A 15000-nucleotide genomic window follows, 5' to 3' on the forward strand; every position below is an offset into this window, starting at 1 on the left:
CCGCGAATTAGGTCAAATAACAAAGGCAGTTCCGGTTCGGTGACCCTATGACGTCAGCTTAATTTCTTGTAATTGGTCATCGGGCTCCTGTGGGAGTCTCATTCGCGTGAAATTCAATCTAAAAATAACTAGCCCTTCCCACGAATTAGGTCAAATAACAAAGGCAGTTCCGGTTCGGTGACCCTATGACGTCAGCTTAATTTCTTGTAATTGGTCATCGGGCTCCTGTGGGAGTCTCATTCGCGTGAAATTCAATCTAAAAATAAATCGGTCTGTGAAAACGCCGTTACACGAACACAGTAGAGTTGTAGGCTCCGGGTCATGGGTTCCTGCTGCTGTCACGAATGTCCTCTTGAAGCACAAATCGCCTTGCTCCTTTTCCACGATTTCTGTCAGCGTGAGGTCGTGTAATACGTATGCGTATAAACGCATACATACTTCATAGGCCATCGCTTCTTCATATTCTAAAAAAGCCAGATGGAGACTACTTCAGTGTAACCTAGAACTTGCGATAAACCACGTCATCTTTGCAGTAACTCCTGTCAGGAGCCCATCTGGAGCGTGCAACTTCCATACAGCGTCTGTGAAACGGCGTTTTCACTAGTAGGTTTATTTTTAGACTAGCCCTTCCCGCGAATTAGGTCAAATAACAAAGGCAGTTCCGGTTCGGTGACCCTATGACGTCAGCACAAATCGCCTTGCTCCTTTTCCGAGATTTCTGTCAGCGTGAGGTCGTGTAATACGTTGGGGCTCAAAGTATGCGCAGATGTCTTTTCCGTCTTTGCGTTGGTCCCGTTGATCCAGTAGAGTAAAGCTGTATCTTGGGTATATCGGCCATTTTAGTATGGAGTCGTACTCTCCCACTTGAACCTGAAACGCAGAGAAGCCAGGAGCTCATCAAGAGGAGCCTCTATCTCCTCTAATTCCTTGAGTCAACCCTTTCCCGAGTAAATTTTTTTTTAGGAAGAGGCTTTTCCCGCGAAAAGTATCATAATTCCCTTGACGCTGAGATAGCTCTGTTTTGATTGGCTTTTACAACAGTGGGCGTGCTGAATGTCCCAAGGGAGATTGGCTTTTACAACAGTGAGCGTGCTGAATCTCCCAAGGGAGGTGTTCTATAAATAAATCTACTCGGGAAAGGGTTGACTCCGAGGCCAAGTATGGGAGATAGAGGCTCCTCTTAATGAGCTCCTGGAGAAGCTTGATGAAGCATGCGCAGTTTCAAAGAAGCAATTTGCCAGTAACTCGAGGCAACTTGTGACTCACAGAGAGCACCAGTGCCCATTTCAACCTCCTCGACAACTTTTCCGGGTCTTTTACAGTTAAATCTCTTTCAGTCTTCGAAAACAACCTTTCTTGTCTCTAGGAAGCATAGAGCATAGCCGCCATATTGGAAATGTTGCGAATTAAGAGCTGGTGTTATGCGCAGTAAAAATACGCAGTGCAAAACTGCGGCATCACCTTAGGGAACCAGATTAAGCATGCACAGTTACAAAGAAGCAATTTGCCTGGGGGTCAAGTCAGTGTGGACATTTCAATGTTAGTGATGTTTTGAAAATTGGTGGGTCATATCAATGTCAGTTCAGGGAAAAAAACAGACCATCCTCGATGGCACCGACTCCATGTTATGATTCCAAAGAATACCTCTTACTAACGGAGTTCGAGGTCCGTACTGTAAGTTACGGACCGAGTTTTTTCCGTTGATTTATGTCCCAAGCGCGAAGCGCGCGGGCTATAAATCAACGGGAAAAAACGGGGATCCGTAACTTACAGTACGGACAGAGAAAACGAGGTTAGTAAGATATTTATTATATCTCAGAGGTTAACCGGCGCGCGGGCAGGGAAACTAGTCAAAGTGAAGCGGAAGGTTCAACTGCCACAAAGAATGCCGTGCCAAAATCCCAAAAACTAAATCTTCTTGGCTGTTAAGTTTGAAATAGTTGCTTGCAAGATTCAAACAGTTTTCAGTACAAGTTTATGCAACAGAAATGACATGAAAAACTCGCTAGATGATGTTTTGTCGAAATTTTAAATTTAGCGGGCCGTACTGTAGAATACGGCCCGCTAATTTAACCAATTACAGCGCGCGTACTATCTAGAGATATAATAATAAATAATAACCAAGCTGTGGAATTTAATAAAACTCTTTGTTTTCCACTTTTAACCCCTTGTTTGAACCAAGCAATGCTAGAGGTATTACTTACTCACTTACTTACTTACTTACTTAATACTTAATCATACCTACAAAAGACCGATTGACTATTATTGCATTGAATTTTATTATTGCATTGGTTATAAAATGAACAGGCACGGATGCACGAATAAATGACACCGCACTGAATGTTGGGGGAGGGGTCCATTTTAAAAAATGACCAAAAAATGAAATCTTTTTTTTTTTTTTGATTTCAAAATTATGTTAACTTAACACTTAGTGACCAAGTGTTATTTTAACAGGAATTTTCCGGCATTACTAACTTTAAAATCTTGAGAAAGCTGGATCGAGGAGAAAATGACGTCAAAGACTCACATTTTAAGAATGCAGTGCGTTTTTACGCGACTGAATTAATCTGCAGCACGGGAGTTTTCGGACTTTCTGATTTTTAAATTCGTGTTTTGCACACATAAATAATAGAATGCGTTTACACGGTGATCGTTTTAAGCTATTGAGTAAATGACGTCACTTTCCCTAGATCCAATCCTCTAAGGTCATCTCGGTCAGTTTTGAACGTGAGTAATGGCTAATGGCAGACCGTGAAATCAAAGTAAACAGCCTTTGGATAAAAATCAAAGCTAAAAATTTTGCCAGGCAGGTGTTAAACAAAGGAGCGAAGATGGCACAGTCGGTTAGTGCGCGGCCTTGGTGCAAGAGGTCCTGAGTTCGATTTCCGGATCTCATCCTTTAAATACCCGTAAAACGGAGCACTGATGGAGTGGGGGGAGTAAAATGAGCGCACTGTCGACCTCAGGTTTGTCACGTGAATTACTGTTACGAGTTGTCGGCGTTAAATATGGTTGCTTTACTTTACTTTACTTTACACACGTTCAAAATCTGAAGAAATAAAGGAAGTGATTTTTTGATCATAGTAGCTGACTATCTTTCTTGAGGAGCAGAGTTTAAGGAACGCTTTTTCACATTAATTGTCCAGTTTCAAGTGCTCCAGGACGGCTGGTATAAAAACACCGAGGACGCATTTTTACAGGCTTAGCCTCCATTTGAAGTGAATATATTAACTAATACCGGAAGGAAGAGGGGCATGAAATTTGAAACTAAACAAAAGACAGATTAGTAAACAAGTCATCTTCAGGCTGGAATTTGTAAATATACTCAATTCAGATGGAGGCTTACCCTGTAAAAATGCGTCCTCAGTGTTTTTATTCAGCGGTCATGGAGAACTTGAAACTGGACTATTGTCTGTACTTCTATACAAGACTGAGGTTGAAGTTGAGGAGAAGAGCAAATGGCATTAAATGACGCTTATCAAAATTGGCACGCTCCTAATTAAGTGTAATTCTGGACACATCTGTGATAAATACGAAAATCGTCACGTCGGGTCTAATTTGCAGGTCGCAGGTCGCGGGTTGCAGGTCATTGTTTCACCAATACAGAAAGTATCCTAAACATTCTTAAAAGCTAACCTTAGGCCTAAAAACTTTTGTTTAGGCCTAGTTCGGCCTAAGGTTAGCTTTTATGAATGTTTACGATACTTTCTGTATTGGTGAAACAGTGACCGGCAACCCGCGACCTGCGACCTGCGACCTGCAGATTAGACACGCCGAAATCGTCATAGCAACATTGCTAACCTTAAGGCCCACAGATAAGTACCTCCCTCGTCCTGTACCAACGCCGTTGAACCACACCCCTGCGTACACTTGGTAGCCATTGTGATGGGTAAGGAAAGACTCACTGATCATTGGTTCAGGAACCCGCCCTGATTTAGCATCCATAAGCTTGCGTGTAAAGTCCGTGATACGCCAAATAAACTCTCCGTTTGCCGTTCGACTTCGCACGTCTGCGATCTCCTGTTTTCGAAGAAGTGGGGTTTCCTTCTGAAGTTGAATGTGTTCCTTCTGTAACTGGATTCTTTCTCTTTGGTTTTCCAGTTGCCTTTTTTGCGCACATACTACGTCGTATAAGGAATTCAGATGAATCTCAGTGCTGGTGGATAGGTGATCCACCATCTTGTATCTTTCCGTCTTCAACAAAAATTAACATGACAAAATAAAAGACATAAACAAAACTGAGTAAGAAAAGTGGTACTTTTTCCTGGTTTTCTTTAAAACAAGATCAAACGTAGATTTTCACGCTTTAGTGTTCAAGTAAAGTTTACAATTATTACGTAGCAATATTGAATCCATTTTTAAAATACCTTAAAAGTACACCCAGCTTCAAGAAACTTGCATGGAACCACAAGGAGAGGACACTCAACGTTCATGTGAAAAGTGAGCTGTTGGGAACAGGGAAAATCATAAGAAGTGTGAATTATAAAGCTATATTGGTTACATTCTTTATGTCCGCTAAAGCGAGCGCCAACCTCACTTTTCACGTAGTTATCCCTTCAGTAGAACTTATTCGTATTCTCACGATTGCACTAGAATGAGCATGCAATGGAAGCTCGTGCGGAGGAAATAATTTGCATCTCGAAAGATTCCCCCGTATCGGCCTCCATTCTATGCTCACTTCAGTGTAACCGTCAGAGTAGGAATAAGGCCTATTTTCATGCATGCATTAAAGAACGATAGGCCGATTCCAAACCTAACATGCATTCAAGAAGCCTCGTCGCTCTTTTTTCTCATTCTGCGAGGAGCCAATGACTTTAAAAACGACAATTTGGTTGTATCAAACGAGTTTACAACAGTAAGATAAATTTGTGAGCTGACTTTTCGACCGTTAACCCTTCATGAGAGTGAAGACGCACGCCACTCTTAAGAAGGGCTAATGCACAAAACATCAGCTGACAAATATTATGGTGGTAAAGCCTGGTTTTTACTAGCGACACAAGCACAAACGCAAGCATGAGTAGCTTATGTCAAGTGAAAATGCACGTTGACATAGATAAGCATCAAAATCAACCACGGCATCCGCCATTTTGTTCAAATCCCAGACGCAGGGAATCTGGAACGAGTGCTTTAATTGGCCAGACGTAACAAATTTCCTTGTCCTTATAGACCGAATGCTAATTAGACTAACTAGCCTCGCTCTCAACCAACATTCCTTTTGCATTTTGTAAATGCGAACGAGGCTAGTGAGTCTAATTAGCACATAAACAAAAGAATATCTTTTTGGCCGCCATTTATGCATTCGGTCAATGCTGTGCTTCGTTTTCAAACAACGCCGCCAAGCGAACGCAAGCATTAGCGCAAGCACAAGGAAAAGGAAAAATTCTGATCCTTGCGCTTTGTGCTTATGCTTTTCACGGTGAAATGAGCGCTCTTATGCTTACGCTCAGTGTGCTTACGTCGTAAGAGAAAACCAGCCTTTAGTGTCTTTCGTGTTTCTCTCCCCACCGACCGCGTAGCACCTCGGTTCCCTTAGAAATTAAGGACGGTGCCTACTATTGCTATTGCGCGTACGTTCTGCGCATCTCCAGATAAACGGATTTCCTATCGGTGATGCTTACTAATACAGGAATATTTTTGCGCGGTCAGGAGCCCATCTGGCGCGGTTTGAAACTATCCGGAGAAAGTAGATCTTAGTAAGTACTCTTATTAACCAAAAAGAAAATTGGGGGTAACCATGCATTTTTGAGAGATAAATTAAGCTTCAATTTGAGAAAGAACGCTATGCATTGCTTTGTATTTTAAAGCTTTTTACAAATATTATTCACGAATTATCTTTGAAAAATGCGTGGTTACCCCCCAATTTTCCTTTTTGGATTTCAGTGACACTTGCTAAGATCTACATTTCCTGCATAATCACACACTGGGGCAAAAATATCTTTAATTAGTAGGCACCGTCCTTAACCCTTTCGTTAGGACATGCAATGACTATAAAGCCAATTCATGCAGTCAGTCTTTGCATAAAAAAGAGAGTTCGTCATGGTCGCCATGACGTTATAGGCATACCACATAAACTGAAACAATGCAACATTCTTGTATGTTTGCAGTTACGAAAGACTTTCCTAGAGACCACATCACGAACTGCCATACATCCAAAAGTATGTCATTTTTTAATTGAAATGGAAAGCTTATCCCCTGAAAGACTCAGTGACTGACTATCAGTGACTCAATGGCTGAAAGTTTTCATGTGAAACCCCGTATCTCGAGCCCACAGATTCATCTTCCTCTCTGGTGGCTATAAGCAATCCCCAGTACGATGTCCAAACAAAACTGAGTCCTTCGAATACAATTGTCAATTAAAACAAATCAACTTCTTCACTGTTACGCTTTTCATTAGCTTGCGGAATCCGATTCTGAAGTTGCAATCATCAGTGTTCGTTTTTCATTGCTGTCAGTGACAGAAGCAAAAAGGGTAAATGGGTCCATGAAGCGTTTTGATTGGCTCGCGGTTCGCCACCCATGGGTTTGCTTCACGTTAAATCCGTGATCTAACAGCTGGCTACATTTACAAACTCGGTCCTTATTTAAACCACACCTTGTTTTCATTAGTGCCAGAAAGCAGGCTCGACGTGCAAATGGAAAATTCTATCATCAAGTAACCCCACTTCTTAAAAAGAAAACAAACCGCTCTGTTTGGCCAGCAACTCACAACTCAAGTTGGCCCACTGGAGAAAAAACGAACAGGGGCGTCCAAAAAGAATTTCTTATCATATTAATATGAAAACAAATAAACAGTATTAAAATACAAAAAAGAGAAGAATTTCTGCCATCCTATGCCGTTTTGAAGTTCGACAATCAGTCGTTTGCGCTACTTTGCGGCGATGCCGAAAATTTATGTTCGTCTCTTTTTGGTGAATGCTTGTCTTCCTCGTGACTTTAATCCAATCCTAGTCAGGTTTTAAAAGGTATGTATAGCCGAAAGGACACTGATTTTCCAAAACACAATTACTTTTTAAAAAGCCCTCCCTAAACATGATCAGATCTTTAAATGAAATTGCAACAGCCTCTAAATCCAAAAAAGAAAAAAAAAGTTAACAGGATTTGAGAACATGTAATTGAAAAATAAAATCCTTTGTTTTACATAAAATGCTGATCTGATTTACTGGGCTGTGTCTTTAGCAGAACATACTACGCCCTAAAGAGTCTTCACGTGATAAATCACCCGCAAACTACAAAATAAACACCTGTTGGTATAAATCACGTTACTGCATTACCAAACATGTTGTATTTGTTAATTATCAGCGTGTTTTGTTTGATTTTTCCCTCAGTTTGCTCAAAATTTGGATTACTAAGAATAGACAGTTTTAAAACAAGTTGAAGATAGTGTTGATGGCACTCGCCTTTCATCCTGCCTTAACACTGTGTTCGGTTCTCAGACTGAGAAAACTTTACACCAGAGAATCAACATCCCTCTTTCATACTCTCATAAAACCGTAATAATAATAATAATAATTACGAAATTTAATTTGCCAAATTGAGTTAATAATTTTCACATCAAATGAAATTCTGGCTCTTGAGAGCGGAAGACAACACACACCATCCACAAATAGTTCAGCCACGGACGGCAACCGGAAGTGAGCTGTTTTCCTTTTTAACTTGTCTTGATACTGCCACATTTATATTGCTTAGTACGTTTTCACTATTAGAGACGATTAGTTTAGAAATTGGGGGGAGATCACTTTCCTGGAGTGCGACACGTTCACTTCCGGTGTACGCCCGTGTCTCAAACACGCCGCATGCACAAGCTACCTATATGCTTTCCACTAAGGTCCGAGTTCGACGTCATATGGAGCACTTGCTCAAAACGTGAGCCAATAAATTCCTGTCGTTATATTGACAGAGAATCAATAGCGTGCTCAGAGCCGATAAACAGATAAGTGTTCAACGAAGTGTGAACAATCCGTCCCCATATTTATACTCAATGCGTTTTCTCTCTGGAGACCATTTGGACCTTGGACACTGCGCGGGAAGGTTTAACCCCAGCGACGATCATTTCCCCATTTCGGTGAAAACGTCAAGAACATGGCCTTTTCCTCCCTTGTTGAAGAAGTATCAACTTTCGGTCAAATTTTACATGTCTGTTTCCTGATTTGCCTCTTCCTCTCTGGAAAAGCACTGTGGGAGCACTCTTTTTCCAAGTTGCCTCCGGGACCATTTGGCTTGCCAGTAATAGGTGAGAATTTGTGTTTAAAAAATTCAGTGATCTCTCGTTGCAGTTATATCTCAGATAACGTTTGACCGAGGGAGAGGTGCACAAGTTTTTAAAAAGTTTTTCCCGTTTAAATGACTGAATCACTTTGCTGGTAGCAAACAGCTCCAAAAGGTCTCCTCCTTTGGTTAGATCTCACTTATTTAGTTTCATTTCATTCATTTACATCAGTATTTATTTCTCCTGTTTATGAAAGTTATCAGAAATATGCAGTAATCCCAAATAGGGGCAAGCTCTGATCCTCCAAAAGAATTGGGTGACAACTGGACTCGTTTCGCACCTACTGAGACACTTCAGAAACCTCTCCAGAAATTAGTTTGACAAAAATGCACCGTTGCTTTGTTTTTCCCGCAGCCAAAAATCAAAATTGCGGCAACTTCAGTAAATGACCTCAAATCTGCTAAACAGTCAGTCTTTCTCGCCAAGAAAGGCGCTTTGTACTCCAAAACTGCATAATGAGTGAATAATTATCGGTCCCAGACCTTGCATGACGCCAGCGCGTGTTGCGTGCTCTCGGCCGGCGAATTATTACAATAACCGGTTAGAAGCTGCTAAACCCCCATGCCTTGTTCCACAAAATAAATAATTTTTCAGTAAGCCAAAATCAGTAGCTAAATATTTACAAGGCCAGAGTGTTCGTTAAAATTGCCAACTGCCGTCATTTCATGTGAATTTACTCGAGTCCTTGGTTGGCTCCTATCAAAACTGGGTTAATCCATATTGGGCTAAACGGCTGAATCAGCTGAATTCCGTTTAACCGAAAAGAAAATCTCTCGCTGCCGATAATCTTTTAATATGATCTTCTTGCGTGCCAAGTTACAGAAAAAAATACCGTTTAAGAACTCTAATCATGTTTTTTTTTTTAACTGAAAATCCAAAGCGCCTTCGGTAAAAACTCGTCACAAAAAGCGGAAATGAAAAGACAGTTCCGAAAAGAAAACAAGCAAAGATAACTTTGACTAACAACAAGACTGGAATTTCGTTTTGAGAAACTAGACACAGTCAAGCAATCAACTAACTTAAAAACTAAAACATTTGGCTTTTTTCCCACCAAAAAAGGTAGTGTTGTTCTCGGCCTTTTATCTGTAAGGATAAAGACAAAGTGGACTTTGACACAGTGCATCACTTATACGAACTCTGTCAATCGATAAGGGAATATCTTGAAACATTTCACGTGCACAAATTGTTTTCCTTTTATTCTTTGCTGGAACGTAAACATATTTGCTTGAAGCCCATTTTCCAGTGGATGAATACGTTGGCCATTGTTCTGATTTGAACTCGACTTGTTATAGCAACTTTCCGAATTAAACACCACACGTCTAACAAATTTCGGAAACTGGAGTCACCCTGGCTTTATTTCTCCTTTTCTTATCGGGGATTTCCTTCTAATACAGCGAACTCAGCTTGCCGACTTTTAACACTTTTTTGCTCTGTCACTGTAGGTAGGTCGAATCTTAAATGACGTCACCCATCGGTTTCGTTTTGATGACTTCTGACAAGTAAATTTAGCTGCGGTTTTTTTCTGCCAAGCAGACAACAAACTGATGTCGCTATTAGCTTAGCAAATATCACGGAGTTATTCGGCTGTTGGTTGGGAATATTCTAGAACAGGTCACTCAAATGTAGGTTTCTGTGATAACCATGGTTCACTGACAAAATGAAACTGTTCCAAATCAAAAATTAAGTTGCGGGGAAAAAGTTTCGTAAACCCAAACAGTTATGATTGCAGCTGTAACTCTTCTACACCCTCAGCACCCACACTCTCTCATTTAGAGTACTAAGCCAAGACCAAACCGGCAGAAAAATTGATTTAAGCATTAAAGTATCCCAACCAACCAAGAGCAAAGATTGTCCCGCAAAGAGCTTGAACTAAAAGTTCAAATGTAAACGTACGCCGTTTGAAAATGACGAGCCGATAGACGAGAAAGAAGATGATCGGCAGGGGTACTCTTCCATCGGTTCAAGTGCTACGAAATTTTGTCCTAGAAGGCTAAAATGAGAACTAGCAATATCAGTGTTCTCTTATTTCTCGCTTATTTGCGTATGATAAAATGAAATTCTAACAAAGAAAGAATTGAAATATTACGGTGTAATGACAATAATTTATTAATATTGCACAAGCCGCCTCCTTCCTCTCTTTCTACCACGTGCGATCACGTGCCGTTATCACCCCTTCGCTCTGAAAATCGAAATAGAGAAAGTTCATTATTTCTCAAACGACAATGGAGTTAAATAAACGGCTGTCCTCTGACCGAACCTGAAGTAACTTTAGAAAGGTCAAAATAGGAATAGTTTATGTCATTCGAGGAAATTTTCAACAACAGAAATTTATACTATGAGAACGACACGTGGAGGTATGCATTTCGAGACGAAGGAATCACTAGGATCATAGTTCTAGGATACTTTTCGGTCCTAATTATTCTCACACAGACATGAAATGGCCTTAGCCCGAACAATCTTTAAGTGAAATGTCGTAATCCAACAAGAATAAACTTCATGACTCGACCATGAAATCTGTCACATCTACAGATATCCCTAGCCTTCGTTTTTTTTCTACCGACACGTACAATCGTTTTGTATACTGAAACAATCCAATAGTCCTTAATCAAGCATTGTAGTACATGGCTTAAATATAAGTACATAATGGCCACATTTTCACGCTTCACGCCCTTTGTTAGGCTTTCAGCACGAACGCGCGACTTCTGCCAGTGTCCACACTCGAAGATTGGATATTCAGCATTAAAAAAGAAAAGCAATTATAGCTAGATACAATGGGTGGTGTTTCATCTTTAATAAAATGATCTTTTATGCTGGCACGTCTCATCTATTGCTTTGGGCCTAAACGCGTGACTTTTGCCATCCCCCTACTGACTCGTTCCCAATGAAGGGGGCGGATATTTTGTGGCAGACCATCGGGTTTTTCAGTCATGTAAGACGGTTTTACGTTGAATCGACAACGACAAAAATGGCACTATTCTCCCAATAGGGCACTCTAAAATTCTAAAGGGTACTTTTTTTATTCATAGGTTCATGTTTTCGCCTGGGCCAGAACCCCCATCTTGATTTCACCAAAATGGCAAAGAAGTACGGTGACGTCTTTAGTCTGATGCTCGGAAATCGTTTGGTTGTGGTGGTGAATGGTGTAAATGCTATCCAAGAGACCATCATCAAGCAGTCCACTGCTTTTGCTGGGCGCCCACGGCTCCACACCTTCCAGATTGCCAATCCTAATGGAAGCAGCCTTTCTCTTTCTGATTATTCTCCTCAATATAGACTAACTCGCAAGATCGGGGTCAGTGCTATCGTTAACTTCGTCAAGAACAAAGACGCATTAGAAGAAAAACTGTTGAATGAATCGCAACGCTTGGTTCACTGCTTCAGGCAACATAAGGGAAAACCCGTTGATGCTCTGATAACTCTGAAATGTGCCACAGCTAACCTCATCCTTAATGCACTCTTTGGAGTAGAGCGTTCATACGACGATGAAGGACTTGTACATATGCTCAAAATCGCAGATAATTTTCGAAAGTCGGTGCATGGTAGTAACATGGTTGATTTCCTGCCACTGCTAAAGTACCTTCCGAATAAAGCGCTTTCAGATCTTTGCACGACGATGGAGACTATTTTGGGTGCCGTCGCGAAGATGTTTGAGAAGAATAGAGAAACCTACGTTGGAGGAAAAGTCCGCAACATTGCTGACAGTGTAATTAACGCGATTGAGAGAGAAACGGAGAAAGAAAAGGAAGATCGCTCACCAGGGGAGGACACCTTATGCATGGCTCCAGTGCTCAGTGACGAACAAATTGTCCCAGTCTTAGGAGATCTGTTTGGTGCCGGATTTTACACCTCCTCAATACCATTGTATTGGGCCATAGCATACCTCATATTATTTACCGGGATCCAGCGACAGTTGCGTGAAGAATTAGACCGAGTGATTGGTCGGGAAAGGTTGCCAACCCTGCAAGACATAGAGTCACTTCCCCTTCTGCAAGCTTCAGTCCTTGAATTATTGAGGATAACCAGTGTCACCCCTCTGTCTCTACCTCGATCCACCACCTCTGAAACGAACATAGGTGATTTCACAATTCCAAAAGACACTGTGGTCTTCATCAATCTGTGGTCAGTGCATCGTGATCCCGACACCTGGAAAGACCCGGATGTATTTGACCCATCTCGTTTTCTGGATGGTCAAGGTCAGCTGATTGATCCAAAGTTCTTCGTTGCCTTCCTTCCATTCTCCGGAGGTCGCCGCAAGTGTCCTGGAGAGCCCCTGGTGATGAAAACAGTTTGTGTCTTCCTCGCGGTGCTTCTTCACAGCTTCCAATTTACGCAGGATGGGTTACCAACTGAATATCAAGGAATTAACCTTGAAGGGCAGTATGGCCTCACGCTGATGCCAGAGACATTTTACGCTAAAATTGAAGAACGCTTTTAATATGTCAAGGAACTTCACTTCTCAAGGGTAGAAAATCAGAGTATTTTCATATGTATAGAACGTTTTACAAGTATCATATTTCTGCTGGAGTGGCTTCTTCAGCATACTTTGTAAAAGTGTTGCATGACCTTCTATGCTTTGTAGGTTTGAAGATACGCATGTACCATTAATTAATCAGTGAGAAGTGGAATGCGTAAACTAATATAACTAAGGATCCGTGTTTGGTTTCATAAGTTTCCGAAAAACTGTTTATCTACTAAGATTATTTGCTGTTATTAAATCTTTTTATACTTATTTAGGGCCTCCAAGTTTCTTCGCTGCTTAGCACAGGATAAAGGAACCCCAAGATTCACTCGAAACTTAAACTTTCCCTGCATTTCCTTCCTGACCAATTGACTTCACTTCTCGGTCTCCTCGGACAAAGTACGACACTTAAAGATTAATTTTAAGTTTAAGCTTTATTCACTACGTAAACTATAGTATTTTCAGCACGTAAAACCGGAAATACTTTATGAGGAGACCCCATGAACAAGAAATTTCAAATCTTATGCTACGATGACCACTCCATGCATCACTGTGTTCCTGTAAAGACAGGTCCATATACCTCTGAACAGCTAAAAGCTGAGAGTTTATTGCGTGTTTTTATGGTAGAAAGGTCTAGAGCTCACAATAGCATTCGCGGTGGTATTTCATTTCCTCAATTTACCGCCTCTCATAGAAAAAAAATCCATAACATAACGACAGAATTGAATGGTCTCGATTTCTGCTTCCGACCCGACAGTGCGGGCCGGTATGAGCGTTACTAGGATAGGGTCGCTTGAACTGATACATCAGGGGAATTCATGCGCCTGTTTCAGATCTTCAGTACCGGTTAGCATTTCGGAAAAAGGAACACATTTTGATATATTTTAATATCTAGCAAATATAGTTATCCAAGCTTTGAATAGATGACCCATGACCGTTCTATCTTGCCGGATATTGTCTTCAATTGAGACTGAAAGTAAATGCAAAATCGAGCAGTTCTAGTTTATGGCAAGAACAATTTCTTGGCTGAGTAGCTAGACAATATAACGATTGCAATCTGGGCATTTGAGTTGCGTTGACTGTCTTTCGGGTCCATTTTTGGAAGCTTTGGAAATTTTGAAATATGTTATGGCAGACATCCTATGAAAATTTAGAGTGGATGAGTGGGATTTATTCAAGCACTCTCACTAAGTTTAAGGATCTTTCAAGAGTCTGATCAAGTGCTGCACTGTCGCGCTTTAAGTACTTTTTTATTAGGAAATGGCATTCAGCTACACATAGGTGAGGCGATTCACTTGGGCGGTGCACTTCGAATAAATTCCCAGAGCCTTCGTGGAACCAAAGAAAGTTGCGTACATGAATTGATAACCTTTACAGATCTTCGCACCATGCCACCAATTTAATGTCATTCCTATTTGAGGCAGCCATAAAAGCAATTAGGTACTGAGTTGAAAGCAAAAGATTGCGGCTTATCGAGCTCCCAAAACAGTTTGTGCTTATCAAGTAAGTTGATAAAGGCAAATCTGATTCACCATGAGATAAATTTGTGAGCTGAAGTTTCGAGCGTCGGCCTTTCGTTAGAGCGAATTCGTTATGACGAAGGGATCTAAAGGGCTCTCTGGTTCTATTCCAGCAGTCAAAGGCCACAGATAACCCTGGCTCATGCACCATTGAGTCTCCATTAGCTATGACTATAAGTGCGGTGGGTTCAAATCCCATCTGAGACTCGGATTTTCTGTGTCTTTCATAGTAGCTGTTGATGTAACTATCACAGCTTGATTTGTGGGTCGAACGAAATCCGTGTTTTGGAAGGAGAGCAAAAGGCGGTCAGCGTAGGAGGTTATAATTAAAGTGTGCGTGATCGCAAGGCAGTGACTCTATGACCTCGGTCAAACTTCTTTTGGCATTCAGGACGAAACTAACAGCGGTATCTTGTTATATCCACTCTAATAAAAGGGGTAAATTTGCTCTAAAAACCAAGAAAAACGCCCAAATGAAAACATAGCATTTCGTTCCTGAAGGCAAATAAATAAAACATAAACAAACCAATTATGAGGTTTTTCAAAGCTTTTTGTAAAAGCAAAGGCAGTCAAGGGTGTCGTCAAACTAAATGATGAAAAATGAAAAATGCCTTTCCTCATCTCAATAACAGTGCAACAAACTCTTAAGTAGAAAAGTTTGCATGACTTCAGTCACGGAGCAGTAGAGAAAAAGGGAGTGCTCCAGCCAAGATACTGGGGCTACTATATATGACTAATAACATTATTCCTCGGTG

General features: G+C 41.0%; 2 protein-coding genes across 2 annotated transcripts in view; one reads left to right on the forward strand and one right to left on the reverse strand.

Annotated features, from left to right (window-relative positions):
- Positions 1-3696: 3696 nt before the first annotated feature.
- The window catches only part of LOC138020970 (TNF receptor-associated factor 4-like), a 23849-nt gene continuing 12545 nt past the window's right edge, over positions 3697-15000 (reverse strand). Inside the window, exons 4-5 of the mRNA XM_068867851.1 lie at positions 4368-4445; positions 3697-4194 (exon numbers count right to left, since the gene is read on the reverse strand). Of these exons, the coding sequence (XP_068723952.1) occupies positions 3697-4194; positions 4368-4445 (576 nt within the window). The remainder of the gene's footprint in view (positions 4195-4367; positions 4446-15000) is intronic.
- Positions 7808-12702, forward strand: LOC138021464 (cytochrome P450 1A1-like). Its single transcript, XM_068868348.1, has 2 exons — positions 7808-8230; positions 11293-12702. The coding sequence occupies exons 1-2, from the start codon at positions 8080-8082 to the stop codon at positions 12699-12701; spliced, it is 1560 nt and encodes a 519-aa protein (XP_068724449.1). The 5' UTR covers positions 7808-8079; the 3' UTR covers position 12702.

The sequence above is a fragment of the Montipora capricornis genome, chromosome 10, assembly GCF_036669925.1.
Source record: "Montipora capricornis isolate CH-2021 chromosome 10, ASM3666992v2, whole genome shotgun sequence".
In the NCBI taxonomy this organism is placed as follows: Eukaryota; Metazoa; Cnidaria; class Anthozoa; order Scleractinia; family Acroporidae; genus Montipora; species Montipora capricornis.